This window comes from Phocoena phocoena, chromosome 15, assembly GCF_963924675.1.
Source record: "Phocoena phocoena chromosome 15, mPhoPho1.1, whole genome shotgun sequence".
Taxonomy (NCBI): domain Eukaryota; kingdom Metazoa; phylum Chordata; class Mammalia; order Artiodactyla; family Phocoenidae; genus Phocoena; species Phocoena phocoena.
The window spans coordinates 87,697,275-87,712,396 of record NC_089233.1 but is presented as its reverse complement, the minus strand read 5'-3'; the positions used below and the strand labels follow the sequence as shown (position 1 = coordinate 87,712,396).

The window sequence follows — 15,122 nt, the reverse complement described above, 5'->3', positions numbered from 1 at the left end:
CCTCTCGGCCTTGACAGACAAAGGAGTACTGTGGCTGCAGCTCCAAAACTTCCCTGAGAACCTGGTCCTTGAGTTTCCCCTGGAGACTTCGAGCTTTCAGAAGCAAAAATAAATCACTTTGTAATACTTCACGCCCCGCACTCGTGTGGAGAGGTCAAGGCCTCTGGCCCGGCGAGCGCATCGCATCGAGGGAGACACGGATTTCCAGGCACCCCTCTGGGTAAACCCCCCGAGGCCGCCCTGGGCTGCCAACTAGAAGTCACTGTGAGTTGGGAATCTCCACTGGGAGGGCAGGGCAAGGGAGGTAAAAGATGGAGGCAAGTCGGGGTACCCCCGGTGCCCCGGATCAGCACGAGGGCTCCTCACACGAGGAGAACTAGACCTGGATGCCCCTCACGGCCTGCTTGATGCTCTCGAGGAGGTCCTTGTTCTCAGGGTTCTGGTAGCACTCCTGGTTGGAGTACATGTCGGTGAGGGTGCTTACATAGGCATCAAAATTCTGTTCGCATATTGGCTCCTAGAGGACAGAACCAGGTTAGCGAGGCCCATCCGTGTGGGCCCCAGGGTTTCCAGAAGCAAGGGAAATCGATGGGGGAAATCTCGGACCCACACGCCCACGCCACCAGAGACAAGCCCACGGACCCACCACGGGCAGCACTCGGGCTGAGACAACCACAGCCCAGGCTGCTCAGGGTGCTACAGCCACCATGGCCAGCTGTCTGCCCAGGCAGAATCCCCAGCTCAGGGCCCTTCCAGCAAGACCCCAGAGGCAGAGGGGCACCCTCCCTCCCAAGAGCCCGAGGACGTGGCCGCCACGGGGCCGCTGCTACCTACCATGTGCGGAAGGCGGATGTTGGCAAGACTTTGGATGAGGGCTTGGCTCAGGCCGGACAGCTCCAGGAACAGGGCTTCGTTCTGCTCCTCGATGAGCCTGTTCTCCTCCTCGATGTTCTTCAGGCTCCTCTCCATGGACGAGATCTGCGCCAGACAGAGACGGGAGCTGCCTTCCGACGCATCCCCCCGGGAGCGCACGGGGCGTGCCCGCTGGGCCACGCCTCACGTCCCTCTGCGAGAGGGTGAGGAGGCAGAGGCCCTGCCACAAGTGAGGGCTGGCAGCACCCTGGTCCCTGGGTGGAGGAGGGGATGCGGTGACTGAGCCAGGGCGGGGGTGCCACGGCTTTATGTGCCCCACGGGGTGGAGAGGAGCACAGACTGAGGCACCTGGGCTCAAGTCCCAGCTGCTACTAGCTTCCTGTTCTTCCTCTCTGGTAGGGACACTGTACACACCTTGTGGGACGTCCACCTGCCTTTGGGTTTCCCCCACCAGAAAGACCAACCGAGTGCCTTATTAAAGCTGTGAAGGCGGGCTTCCCTGGTGGCGCAGCGGTTGAGAGTCCGCCTGCCGATGCTGGTGGACGCGGGTTTGTGCCCCGGTCCGGGAGGATCCCGCATGCCGCGGAGCGGCTGGGCCCGTGAGCCATGGCCACTGAGCCTGTGCGTCCGGAGCCTGTGCTCCACGGCGGGAAAGGCCACAACAGTGGGGCCCGCGTACAGCAAAAAAAAAAAAAAAAAAAAAAAGTAAAGCTGTGAAGGCAAGCAAAGCAGGCCGCTGCAGCTCTCTGCAACTCACGGCGGAGTGGAACCAGCACACCAGAGAGCATCCTGGGATTTCTGGCACAAACACTTCTCCTTCTCTGGACCCAGCAGGGCACTAGGAGGGAGCCTGGAAGTTCTCCCAGGGGCTCTAAGGGTTCCACATGGAACAGCAGAGGACGGCGATGACAGGGCTCACGGCCATGGGCAGTCTCGCCTGCTCTAGGTGCCACAGGCACCACATGAGCCTCAGGGTGAGCAGAACCCCGTGCAGAGGGTCACCACCCCCTGGGGAAGGTGGGAGAGAAGCCCACCCCGGGGCCTGGCCCAGAGGAGACATGCTCGGGAGGGCAGCCCCCAGCCTCACTGCATCTCAAAGGAGCCTCAGGGCAGAGGCAATCTCACGCAGTGTGTGTGACACACCAAGCCATCCCTCGGGGGCAGGATGGCGAGCCGCCGTTTAGGAGGCTACGGCTCTGTGACCCGCGGCTGAGAAGCGTCACTCTCTCACCGCCTAGTGACAAGCCTTTGGCTTTAAAAAAGTTTTGAGTAGAGGTCTGGAGCCTGCCTTCTCTGCCTGAGCCCTCCTGCGGGCACACAGCTCAAAACCGCCCGGACGGGAAAGGGGACTCCAAGTCCTTCCAAAAGGACGATAGTGAATAATCTGTCTATAAATAGGTGGGCATTGGCAAATAAAGAGAAATCAGAGGTGCTTCCCAAGGGTGTTGACACTGGGAGATCCCTTGGGCTTTGAGAAGGAAAGGAGCAGGGAGGTATGGGAGGGACAGCCACCCAGTGGGGTGTCTCGGTCCCCAGAGACAGCCCCTGCACCCCTTCTCTGCTTCCACTGCCTGTGAATGTGGAGAAGACGCTGCACAGCAGGACAAAACTCCCTCCAGATCCTCATGGGCTGATGCTCTTTTTACACCAGTTCCTGGGTAACAGGAGGTCAGCGTAGAGGCCCGTCTGCCAGGGGAAGGAGGGGCGGCACAAGTCACGTGGACTCCAACATCTCACACTTCCCATCCACCCCCTCTGCCCTCCAGTTCCTCAGGGCCAGGTCACCTCCTTGTCCCTGGGGACGTGGCTGTGTGCGGCCTCCCCTTCTGTGCCCCTAGCTCTGCTCCGGCCCCCACTCAGCAGCCAAGGGAAGGGCATGGTCTTCTTTTCAAAATAGACCATCACCGTTCTTTGTAGGTTTTTGTTCTTGCTTTTTTCTGGTTGCAAATGTTCGATTTGGGGAAATCAGAGAGGTAGGATGCAGACACCTAAAGTAACGTGTAACCCTGTCCCTCAGCAGTTCTTTCTGGGTCGGACGCCGTGCTCACCGCTTTCCTCGTAGAAACGCATTCACCTTACAACAAATGAATGCAGTAGGCTCTCTTATTATCTCCACGCTACCTGGGAGGACATCCAGGGACGGATCAGATGAGAGCCTCACAAGGTCACAGAGGTGGCTTGTGGCAGCGCTGGGCTGGAACCCAGCAGCAGCCGGGCTCTGAGGACCCACACTGGGGTTCTGCCCCTACTAACCAATGGGACCAACAGCCACCAGCACCTCAGGACTCCTGACGCCGCTGAGCAGAGCGCGCGCTGAGCAGAAGCTGGACAAGGCGCTGGGCGCCCCGCACGCTCCCCAGAAGAGGAGGCCGAGGACGGGAAGGACATCCTTGGGTTGGAGGGCGGGGCGGGGGCAGGTAGGCAGCACCACCCACCTGGGACTGCAGCTGCACCATGGCGGCCTCCATCTCGGAGTTGGACTCGTTCAGGTCGCGAATCTCCTGGTTCAGCTGCTTGATCTCCTCGTCGCTGTCCAGCACTGCCCCAGAGAGAAACCTCAGTCGCGGCTCTCGCAAGTGGGGGTCAGCCGAGACCTGATTTCTAGATGGACCCAGGGACCCCCTTCCCAAGCAGAAGCCCTGGCTCATGGCCCACATCTCAGGCTGGGAAAGGTGGCCTTCAGGACTAGTAGACGTGTGTCAGCTGTTTGCCTCCTGGCCCTGGGTCTTGGTGGGAAAATAGACGCCTCTTGGGCAAGTGTTAATTGCTGAGATAAAAATGGAAGTTTTTCCCCGATGGCGCTGATTTCCTCAGCTTCCCTCTTCATTGAGCCTGAGTGAGTTCACAGGCCCACACTATGGCTTCCAGCGCAGCCAGCGGGGCTCACCAGCCCCCAGGTTAGAGCCGTAATGACCACGCGAGGGCACAGGGCAGCCAGAGGCTCTGAGCCCAGGTCAGGAGGGCCAGCGGCTCGGCTCAAGAGCTCTGTCCCCACCGCGACTCGCTCCAGGGCGGCTTTGCTTCCCGACCCGCTTCTCGCCAGTGCCACCCGCCCACTCTGGCTGCAAAGACCACGTGCAGGGGCTGCAGGAGGGCAGCCTTACCATCACTCGTCTTGAATTTTGTGCCGAGAACCTCATCCCCTGAGACTTTTCCCTTCTTTCCAGCGAAGGTCGCTCTGGGACAGCCGGACAAGCTGGAAGCAAAGGTCACACGTGAAAAGCCAGTGCAAGCTCACGCACCGTGGGCCAGTCTGAGGTCACATGTCACAGAGAGAGCTGGCGGCCTGGTGGGATCCTGTTTGGAATGTCGTCGCTCATCCCCGGTGCCCCTTGCTCCCGACTCCAGCCCCAGGCTCCCTCAGTCCTCAGCAGCCCAGGCCATTCCCAGCTCAAGCCACTGCCCTGAAGTCTTGTCCCTCGGACGGCTCGGGGCAAGCGCCACACCACCTTTTCAGAAAGGACTTCCTACCCGCTTCCTGCTGCTATCTCCCCGCAGTGTGTACCATCCTTCACCAAACTAGGTATTTAACTTGTGTGCTGGTTTGCAGGGGGGCTGGTGTCCTCTTGTTCTCCAGAGACTGACACTTGATGGACTTGCAGTAATGGCTTGTGGAATGAATGGGCTACCAGCTCGGGTCTTGCTTTTCCCTCGAGAAACTACCATTTACACCTGAGCCCTGGTCTAGCCCTCCCTGGGAGCCTTGCCCACAGCCCCGCAGCTGGGGCCCTCCTGGGTGATGCAGGGGCAGGGAGGCTGGGATAGTCACCTCCTGTGGGTGAGGAAGCTGCCGTTGGCATGGCCAGAGCCGTCGCAGCCCGGGGTGGGGCAGGTGGGCCCCTCGTTCTTCAGGGGCTTCCAGGAGGAGGATGAGCCATTGAGGGAGCCCTCTTTCTGCCTTCGGGCGGCCAGAGGGCAGCCCGACGCACTTCTGTGAGAGGCGTATTTGCCGCTGATGTGACCAAGCCCCACGCAGCCTGGAACTGGGCACCTGGGCACAAAAAGGTCAGAGGTGAGCCCCAGGCGCCGGAGCGCAGAGACCCCCCCCTCCCTCCGCCGGCCAGACCCTAAGACACACCAGGGTCTCCTGGACAAACTCCAGGCCTTGGAGCAAGAGAAGCACAGGAAGCACAGGAGGCCTGGGGCCTCCCCAGCACAGGGCTCACGCTCCCCCCCCCGAGCACAGGGCTCATACTCCCTCCCCAGCACAGGGCTCGCGCTCCCTCCCTAGCACAGGGTTCGCCCTCCCCAGCACAGGGTTCGCCCTCCCCAGCACAGGGTTCGCCCTCCCCAGCACAGGGCTCGCCCACCCCCCCCAGCACAGGGCTCGCGCTCCCTCCCCAGCCTTAGCCTCACATCCCCTGCACAGCTGGGGGGTCAGCAGCCACCTTCTTGCCCTGACCCTCAGCAGCAGTGACCCCTGGGGCCTGGGGCTGGCTCTTGGTGGCCTCAGGTCCACAGCGGGACCTTGGGGCTGGCATCATTTCTGCATCAGCCCAGAGGCCACTTGCTGGGAGCTTGCCCTGAGCACTGGCCACCTGTCACCGCTTTCTACAGGCCACAGACCCAGCAAGCACAGAGGACCCAGTTCACAGAGAGCTCGCTGGGGTACAGACACGCCAGAGGCAGGAAGCCCCCGGGAGGTGGCAGGGCTGGGGGACAGCGTGCTGCCTTGTGGCCCGCACACTTGGACTCATCTCACTGGCGCCCTCCTCGGCCGGGCCCATCCTCATACGTCCCCTGTCTCAGCTCTCACCCCCTTCTCACTCATCCTAGCCACGTGGGCCCTAACGTGGGCTGTCCACCAGGCCTGCCCAAGGTCACCTTCGCCGCCGATCCAGAGCGGAGTCACTGCCAGGGGCCCCTGCAGGGGACTTGGGGAGGTTCCCTTCTATGTCCACCGCCAAGCCTGGACACCTCCCAACTGTGGGGTCCCAGGGGGACCACCGGGCCCGGCCGTCTGAGGTACCTGAGGTACCTGACGTTACAAGATCAAGAGGCCAGGTGAGAGTCACTAGCTGAATCTAAGCGCTTCTCTCCTGCTCTCCTTGCGAAAACCCTTGTCTTCTCAGGAGGGGCTGCTGGGGTTTCCCAGCAACTGCCCTCGTGGTGAGTAGCTCAGATATGTCAACGGTGACTCTGCGAGTCTTTCCCTCCACACCCCAGGTCCAAATCTTCAGAGCTGTCAGGTGACCTCATGTTAAGATGTGTGGCACACCCAGGGGACCCCCCGGTCAGAGGCACATCTCTTTGGTCGGGTGCCAGGGCGGCCGGGGGCAGCCGAGGCCTCTCCACGGGCAATGGATGTGCAGCTCCCGAGCCGCCACGCTGGAACCCCCACAGACTTTCCTTCTTCTTTTCTTACTGGGGTACAGCTGTTTTACAATGTTGTGTTAAGTTTCCACTGTACAGCGAAGCGGAGCTCCCTGTGCTATAGAGCAGGTCCTCGTTAGTTATCTGTTTTACACGTATTAGCGCGTATGTGTCAATCCCAGTCTCCCGAGTCATCCCACCCACCACCTCCACCGACTGTCTAGGTCAGTTATTCAGTCGTGGCCAAAGGGATTTACTGCAACGTGCTGACCGACTCAAACGCTGCAGACACGAGACGCCTACGGGGGAGCTCTTCCTCTACGGGTCCCTCCGCAGCCGCCCCAGTGCCGGCCGACCAAGTCACGCCACGCAGCAGGGCCTGGCGCACCGACTGAGGTTTCTGCGGCCACCTGCCCTGGTCTAAGATGCTCGTCACTTATAAATACGGTTAGTCTATGGCTAGGGAGGAGATCCTACAAAACGGAGGTGCTGAGTGGGCGGCCCCCTCTCCTTGCCGTGGAGCCGTTAGAGACTCCATCCATCCTGTAAATGGTGAACTGTTTCTACAAGTCACCTTCTCCACTTGGCTGCAGAATCTTGCTGTTTGTTTTTAAAGCAAAGCTGACAGCACATCAGGGAAAGGAAAACCACTTTTCCCCGTTAACCTGAAAAACGCTGATCTTGACGCTAATTGTTTGCAAATGCAGCACAATTCGTTTATCATCCCTACCAGCAGGATCCTGGCTAAACCCGTAACAGCAAAGCGTCTGTATGATCACAGGCCAATTCCTAGGTTCTCAGAAGAAGAAGTATTCTTTACCCACCCCCTCATTTAGTAGGCAGCATTCCCAATACCAACAACCACGTATTTTGCATGTTTGATTTAGCATTCATTACACTTTTACTGTATAAATTAAATAAACAAGCCACTGCCTTACTACAGCAAACAGCCGGCGGGGCTGTCCCCTTTGAAGGGCATAATGCGGGTCAATTAGGCCCCTCCTCCGTGGCCAAGCAGATGTTTGGGTGGCCAAGCAGCTGGGGTGAGCTCCCGGGAGGAGCAACGGAACCTCGGGCCAGGTTGATCCCCTCCACAGAGGTGAGTGTCCAGCTGTTCCTGACAGTCAGGGCAGACCTGCTTCCCGTGCAACTGCGTGCCCTGCCCCAGCCAAGCCACCAGACAGCCAGAGCCCTTCTCTTCCAGCCCTCACCCGCCTGGGGGCACCCACTGCCTGCTCTACCTGGTGTCAGCTCTGAAAGTCCCGGGCAAGCTGGGTGGTGGGTCACCCTGTTTGCACCTGTGGCACAGCCTCGCCCCCACCTGCCAGTGGGGAGCTCGGGGGGTCCCTCCTGGAAGGATCAGTTTTCAGCAATACCAGCCCCCACCAGGCGAGTCGGGGTCTGGGTCAGGGTCCATGACATGTCAGGCACCCCCGGTGAGAAGGTCCGTAGAGGGTTTCAGGCACTCCGATCACTTAAGGCCCAGGATGTCCTCTCTCCTCCCCCACAGGACTGTTGAGGTCCCAGTTCAAGGTGACCTTCCCAGGCTCCCTCACTTCACGTCAGCTCCCTTCAGAGGTGTGGGAGCGCGCACACGTGATTCAGAGACTTGCTGTCTTTCTAACCACCCTCTCCTCCTTGACTCTTTGCACCTGACCTTTCCCACCAGGCCAGGAGCCGTGCAGACCGCAATGCCCGTGAGTGCCTGGGGTCGCCAGGCCCTGAGGTCCATGCCCAGGTGCCCAGGTGCGCGGGCAGCAGGGCACTCTGCCTCTCCCGGCCCGTCAGACGCCGCAAACCCAAGAAGCCCAGACAGGAGCCCGCACATGCAGGTGCCCTCTACACAACGCACACGGCTCCCGCCTGCAAGGTGTCCCCGTGCACGGTGCGAGCATGTCTGTAAAAGTGGGCGTCGTCACAGCTATATTAATGCAAACAGAATCTAGAAGGAGCTTTTAAAATTATAAAAAATACCGGAAAACCCCAAGTCTGCACAGCAGCCAAGAGGCCGGCAGGACCTGGACTCACTTCATCAGCTCAGGGTCCTCCTTGTCATCCTTTGCGGGTGTAGCCTTGGCTCCGCTTTTCTTGGCACGAGGGCAGCCTGACAAGCTGGTTTTGAAAGAGGAAACAATGCCACAGTGGTCCAAGGACAGCAAAGCCTCACACCCTCCAGCCTCACCCCTCCCCTTAAGCTCTGTGACAGCAGCCCCGGCGGGCCCCGGCAGCGGGGCCACATGCAGGAGGCGGCACCGTGAGCCCCCAGCTCTGGTCACAGGGCGCCCTGATCAGGCTCTGGGAACACTGGCAGTTCCCATGAAAGGGACGAAACCGTCTCTGGACGCAGCAACGTTAATGTCTTACTTGGAGCCTGGAACTTCGTCTGAGGAGGAAACCGTCCCCACCCGCTCCGGCCTGGCACCCAGGGCACGGCAGGCTCACCTCCGGTGCGATGCGTAGTTCCCCGTTATGTGGCCGGAGCCGTCGCAGCCGGGTGTGGGGCACCTGCGGAGGAGAGCGGAGCTGGGACCAGAGCCGCGGAAGTCACTTGGCCACAGAAGACGCCTCTGTACTCAGCCCCCTACAAGTCGTCTACCCACTAAGGTCTCACATATGGCCACGTGTGTCCCGGCCGGCCTGCTGCCACGACCTCCGGGCCTCAGAGCTTGGCCACCCACGCTCCCCAAGGGGGCCCGGGGGGCGGAGAGGAGAGCACGTTTCCACTGCGGGATGATGGGCTCTTGACTCGGCCTCCTGCAGAGGACCAGGCTGGACTAGAAGGTTCCAGAACACATGTGGGCCTTTAAACAAGCGCTCAGGATGCAAACCTCACATCTAGGACCGGTTCATCCTCCTTGAGCTTGCTGGAGGAAGACGGCCTATTCCCACCAAGGGCTGCCACCGTCGTGAGCACGAACAGACAGCACTGAGCCCCTGAGACGTGCCACCCCCAGAAGTGGCGACGTCGGGGCGTGAGTCCTACTTGGTGAGTGCCGAGTTCACACGGGTGCGGGCTTTCGAGGGATGGCCGGCACCAGCCGAGGGGAGGGAGGGGAGGCACAAACCACAAAAGCCCAACTGGGTGCACCCCAAGTGCTTGATGAATGTATCACATAGAAGGTAAAACTTCCCCTCTGATACACCAGCTTGGGTTTTCTTATTTCTTCCCTGAATGTCCACTGAAGAAACATGAATCCGTTCCCGCTGGCGCCCGTGGGGAAAGCACCCGATCCTGCAGGTGGGTCCTCAGGAGGCCTCCTCCTGGGTGGATCTACCGCCTGTGCCGTGTCCCTCATGAGGGCGTGGTTTCGTCCTATGGACCCGGCAGGACCTTGGTGCTTGCATCTGAAGAGGCTGGCACTCACTGGGTGCTTATCTGCCATTCCTGGCTCCGTCCTCACACGGAGAGAGAACTGTGGAGCAAGGCCATTCCTCAGCGCAAACGTGGACCCAGAAGGACAGAGGGCCGAGCTCCAGCGGGCCAGGACACGGGTGGCCGTCAGTCAACAGAGGGCTCCCTCGCGCCCAGGCTCCGGCAGCCGGCAGCAGGCGACACTGCCCGCCCATCTCAGGCTGGCGTGGCAACACGGAGGGGCTAGATGCCCAGGAGCCTCCTTCTTGGCCCCTCTCTTCACCCCTGCCCCAAGTGCCACACGTCAGCGCCTCCCTGGCCTGGCAGCCGGCCAACGGGTCGATCTCCCTCCTGTCGGGCTTTGGGGTAACTCAGACCCCACCGAGGTTGGGACACCTCCCGCCTGTCACGTGTGGTCACATTCCAACCGCCACATCTGGGGCAAAGAGGTTTTTGCGTTTTAACGGAAACCACCCACCACCTCTGTCCAGGTAAGCATCACCCTTTTCAAATGACCCCCAGCCGCTGGGACCTCCTGCTCTGACACTCTGCGTCTCTGCGTGGCCCGCGGTCCCAGGGCACCAGCTGCTCAGAAAGGCCCTCTGGGCCGCACTGAGGGTACCAGGGTGTCCCTCGCACGGCTCTCTGCACTGAGGCCCGGGCCTTGTGACACCCTCTGGAAGGACACTCTTCTCCCTCCTGGTCCTTCGCAGCTTCGGAACACACAAGCTGGGCGCTGCAGGCAGTGGCCAGGATGGCGGGTCCACAGCAGCCCCAGGCCTCTGCAGCCATAAGCACAGCTCTGGTCTGCGGGTGACACCCCTGCGAGTTGCAGCCTCTGGTGGTGCCTGTGAGTGGGTCTCAGGTCTGGGGGAAGCGACTCGGCGAGAACACGCACGTTGGGGCCCTCCAGGAAGGCGGGGCGGCCCCACCCTCCTTGCTGGCCTGATGTAACGGCTTTTCCCCAAGAGTCCTGTCCGAGAGAGGATGACGTCACACGGCTGGAAAAGCAGGTGTGTGCTCTGGGCGCCAGTAGCATCGGCCAATCTTATGGCCCTGGGTAACCCCAGGGCCAGCTCCAGGAACCGTCCCACCTTCTGTTCTGAGTGCGTTGTCTGGGCAAGACAAAGAATCCATGCCGCTTGGTGCACAGCAGACGTCACCCCACCCCCAGCCCTGTCCTGCGGCCGGGGCGGGGTGGCGGGGGGCTGTCCCCCACCCCGTGCAGAGCTCCCCCATGACGCCCTTGCAGGCTGTGTGGCTGCACTCTGAACGCCCACACATGGAGTGGGCCGCGCGGCCCAAGGCAGCCGAGTCCCCAGCTCCTGACCACACTGGGCACGTGGATGGGAAGAACAAACGCCCTTGGGATTTGATTAAAACACAGAAAACACATCGTCTGCAACTGTCACCACAAACCAGGTGTTGATGGGGGGCCACCAAAAAAGACTCATTTGCAAGGCACAGGTGCCTTTGCCCCCCGTGGACAGGTCACCTTCAGCTGGCACTGCCACGAGGCTGATCAGGGTGCCAAACCCCCACCGAGCGGGGGAAGGAGAGAGGAGCATGGGGGAGCCAGGCCACACCCACACTGTGGCCTGCGAGAAGCAAGGAGCACGCTCCACGGAAGGACCCCTGGGGGAGAGAAGCGCGGGAGGGCGTTAGGGAGTGATTTGTTTCCTCACGAGGAGAACTTCCCGTTGCTAAACTTCCAGGGTTACAGTTCTTCACAGGCTCTCGGTCTCAGAAGGGCACTGACCCTCCCCGTTGGACACATTTGTGGCCCCAGACCGAGTCTGCGTGCTCCTTCCAGGAGCCCTGACTAATGGCTCTGCAGGAAAAGGGCTACTGAGGGTATGTGGTCACTTCGATAATTCCACCACCACTGAGGCAGGCCTTCAAACTGGAAAACCATGAAAACTGATCCGTTAGAAAAGCAAGTCGAATTGGAAAAGATAATAGGAGAAAGGATCACGAGAAAGATGGTAAAAGAAGAGAGGAAGGAAAGCGGGAAGAGGACGGTGGGGAAGAGTGCGTCGAACCTACAGGACTGAGGGCCTCACTGCCTTTCTGGGGCTGGACGCGGGGTGAGTGAGCACATGTGTGAAGCTGCCATGATGAGCTGAGCCTCAGAACACGCAGGTGTCAAAGCCGATAGTTCCCAGAAAGACGCTTCTGGCCATGACCCCTGCCCAGCCTTGCCTGCGGGAACAGAAGGCCCCACGGGTCAAAGAGGCAACGCCACACTTCTCCCGGCTGCTAGGAGCAGACAGGCTCCCCGGAGCCACAGAAATGAGGCCGGCAGGACCGGACCCTCTGAGAGAGCTGGAGCTTCCTGCCCCGTTTCCGAGTCAGCTCAGGTCGCCAGAAGCCTGCGGCAACCGTGGTTCCTCACCTTAGAGGCACCAGAGCCCCAGTTCCTCTCCGGCCTCAGACGGGGATGGGCCGGGGAAACCCGGCCTGGATTCAGACCCCCAGCAGAGAGGCCCAGGGCGGTAGGAACCCCCTGAAGAGGGGGCGACCTGAGGGGCCAAGAGGGGGCCCTCCTTCCACAACCTCGGCTCGGCCTGGAAACCCAGAGCCAGCACCTTGTGGCTTAGGGCTTAGCCCAGCTCAAGGCATGAAACCAAAGGCAATCACAGCCCCGGGTCCAGCCCCGCGAGGACGCTGAGAGCCGGAAACCTCTGGGTCCTTGCTCCTTGCTTGAACAAGACCATCAAGGAGAGCGGCTGGTGCCACAGGGCGGCCCTGCCCAGACGTCAGGGGCAGGGGGAGCAGAGACAGGGCACAGCCAAAGAAGGGGTGAGCACGGAGGAGAGGCGTGGGGGCGAGGGCACGAGGGGCTAAGACGGAAGCAGCTGGAAGGGGCTGCACGAGGAGGGAAGCGCACAGAGTTTCCGCTGCCGTCACCAGCATCCAGCTCACTTAGCAAGAGCCGCACGGCCTGTAGCCCCGAGTCACAGAGAGACTTAGAAGCCAAGGCCAATTCGGGACTCCTCCCGAATCTCCACGGCAGGAGGAAAGCAGGCCCAGACAGCCCGGCAGGGCTCCTCAGGAGAGGGAGAGAACGGGCCGGGCCACCACGAGCCGCAGCCAGGCCCTGCCCCTGCTTCGCCCTCCCAACCGTCAGCCCTCAGAGGGGAGCGCGGGAGCCTGTAGCAGCCCCGGGCCCAAGGGGGCAGGCAGACAGCGGCACTCAGAGCAGGGAGATAAAGGCAGCAGCGACGACAGCCCAGCCAAGCAGAACGAGCCCCTCCGTGGCCCTGCCTCTCGGCCCCACGGCCCCGGGCCTCGGGCCGGGGCCGGCCTGTGCCAGAGCCCCGCAGAAGGCTGCCTTTGGCCAGAGCCTCACGGAAGGAGTGAGCAGAGCAAGGAAGCCACCCAAGAGACGGGAGGCCGGGAGGGCAGACATACTTGAGGTCAGCAGAGTGGGCAGCCATGAGGTTTCTGAGGCTCTTGTCAGCAAGAGGGCAACCAGAGAGGCTGAAAGAGAAGAGATGGGATACCGGGGTGAGCCAAGAGGGGGAGCAGAGGCGCAGAGGAGGAAGACCCACCGCGCAGCACCCAGGCCAGGCCGGACCCGAGTGGGGGGACGAACCTGCGGTGGGAAGCATAGTTCCCAGTGATGTGGCCGCTGCCGTCACAGCCGGGGGTGGGACAGCTGGACAAAGGAAACAGAGCGTCAGAACAGAGAGCGAGGCACCCCCACCAGGCCCGCCCCCCAGGCTGAGCCCGCTCGGAGAGGGCGGCTGCCACCTGCCTCTGGCCCACCCGAAAGCCAAGGAGCGCCTCGTCCCCACCAGCCCTCGGGGCCGGGCCCTCGCCTCTCCGACTATAAGCTTCTCCCACACAACTTAACTCAAGAAGCAAAGGGAACCCACGTGAAGCTCAGCTTAAAGTTGGGGTGCCTCCGAAGCAGACGTGCTGTGTGTGCACACGTGTGCGTGCTGGGGATGCGTGTGCAGGGAGCCCCTTCCTGACGCGGCAGGGCCTTCCCCGAGGACAAGACCAGAGCCACCCTGGGGCGAGCCAGCTACAGGGCAGGAGGAAGCTGGAAGCTGGCGGGGTTCGGGGCAGGAAGAGGAGCCCCAGGAACGGACTCTAAGCGTCGGTGGGGGCTGGATCACCTGAGGGGCAGGGGCCAGGCCTCTCACGCCCCCAGGGAAGGTGGTTCTTAGTGGGGGCCGGCCAGAAGGCCGTGGGGTAGCGCACGTCTACCAGTAGCCGCCCCCTCTCCAGTGGCACCTGGCTAAACTGACTCGGCTGCCGGAGCTGAGGTCACGGAGCCCAAGGCGGAGCGCACCTCAGGCCTGGGCGCGAGGGCCAGGAGCGCAGCGGGCACTCGGGGGCGGTCCCTCCCCTCGGCCCTTGTCTGCTCTGTGGGCCAGACGGGGGCTTTTGCCCTCACTCTTTATCAGCCTGAAGGAGTGGGTTAGAGGCCCGCGTGGTGCAGAGGTGAGAGGACGCCTTCCCCCGCTGCCTGGCCCAGGAGGGGCCTAGTAGCGGAGGCCCAGCCTCTGCCCACCAAGGCAGCCAGGCCAGCGGGATGGTCAGCACGGGGCGCTCCCGCCGAGGCGAGCTCCTCTCAGGGCCGTGGCGGTGCCCTGAGGGGTCCCGCCGCCCAAGGGGGGGACTTACGTGAGCAGCTCCTTCTTTATGTCCTTGGAGAGAAACTTCAGCTTAAAGTTGGCCAGGGTGACCTCCCCAGGGTACTTCCTCTCCTCAAAATTCTCCTCCGACGCTTCCTGGTCATCTGCTTCAGAAGAAGCAAAAGAATGGGCTGCTGGCTCTGACTGCAAAAGACCAGCGGGGAGAGGTTTCAACCGGCTGGCGGGGGGCCGGGCGCCCGGCCCGGGGGCTGAGGGAGAGGGGCCTTTCAGAGGCAGCTTCCGGAGTCTCCTGTCTTCTGGAAGCAGGCGGAAGACACAGGAAACGGCGCCCCGAGGGGCTGGGGTGCTGCCTCACCTCAGCCACTGCTCCTGAGCTGCCCGGGAACGAGGAGACCCGGGCGCTGCCCGGCACCACGGCTTCTGACGCCCTCCGCGGACTCAGGCAGGTGGGTCGCCTCCAACCACCCGCCCTGGGCTGCAACCTACACGCCAGAGTGCACGCCGAGGGCGGCTCCTTTGGGGCTGGGGACGCACTCAGTAGGCAGTGGCACTGAGGAAGTGCTTGTTGAAACGCTTCGAGGATGAGATGGCACGACGCACAGAGTATGATACAAGATAATCACAGCGACCTCGGGACCATCTGGCCCTACCGAGGCCCGGCCAGCACGACGACCTGGCCGCAGCAGGCACCGAACGAGCACTTTGGCCTCAAAGCGGGGCCCGCCAGGGCTGAATCGCCACCCGAGGGCAGGGTGCTGTGGATGCAGGGGTGAACGAGGACAGTCCCTGCGTCCGGGCGCAGGGGAGGAGTCCACGAGAGTCAGGGAGGGCAGTGCCCTGCAGGTCCGTCTGCAGCAGACCATTACCCCCGGGGTGGATCACGACTCAGACCTCAGGACTGGGACTTGCCGTGTGTCCCAGGCATGCCGGCCAACCTCCCGGGCGCCACACTTTTCAACTGGAAAGAATAGCTG

General features: G+C 61.8%; 1 protein-coding gene across 1 annotated transcript in view; it reads right to left on the bottom strand.

Moving 5' to 3' along the window:
- Window positions 1-376: 376 nt before the first annotated feature.
- MYT1 (myelin transcription factor 1) overlaps window positions 377-15,122 on the bottom strand; it is a 35,028-nt gene continuing 20,282 nt past the window's right edge. The window contains exons 12-21 of the mRNA XM_065891828.1: window positions 14,177-14,331; window positions 13,137-13,199; window positions 12,953-13,021; window positions 8,629-8,691; window positions 8,215-8,298; window positions 4,643-4,864; window positions 3,978-4,069; window positions 3,309-3,412; window positions 835-978; window positions 377-517 (exon numbers count right to left, since the gene is read on the bottom strand). Of these exons, the coding sequence (XP_065747900.1) occupies window positions 377-517; window positions 835-978; window positions 3,309-3,412; window positions 3,978-4,069; window positions 4,643-4,864; window positions 8,215-8,298; window positions 8,629-8,691; window positions 12,953-13,021; window positions 13,137-13,199; window positions 14,177-14,331 (1,137 nt within the window). The remainder of the gene's footprint in view (window positions 518-834; window positions 979-3,308; window positions 3,413-3,977; window positions 4,070-4,642; window positions 4,865-8,214; window positions 8,299-8,628; window positions 8,692-12,952; window positions 13,022-13,136; window positions 13,200-14,176; window positions 14,332-15,122) is intronic.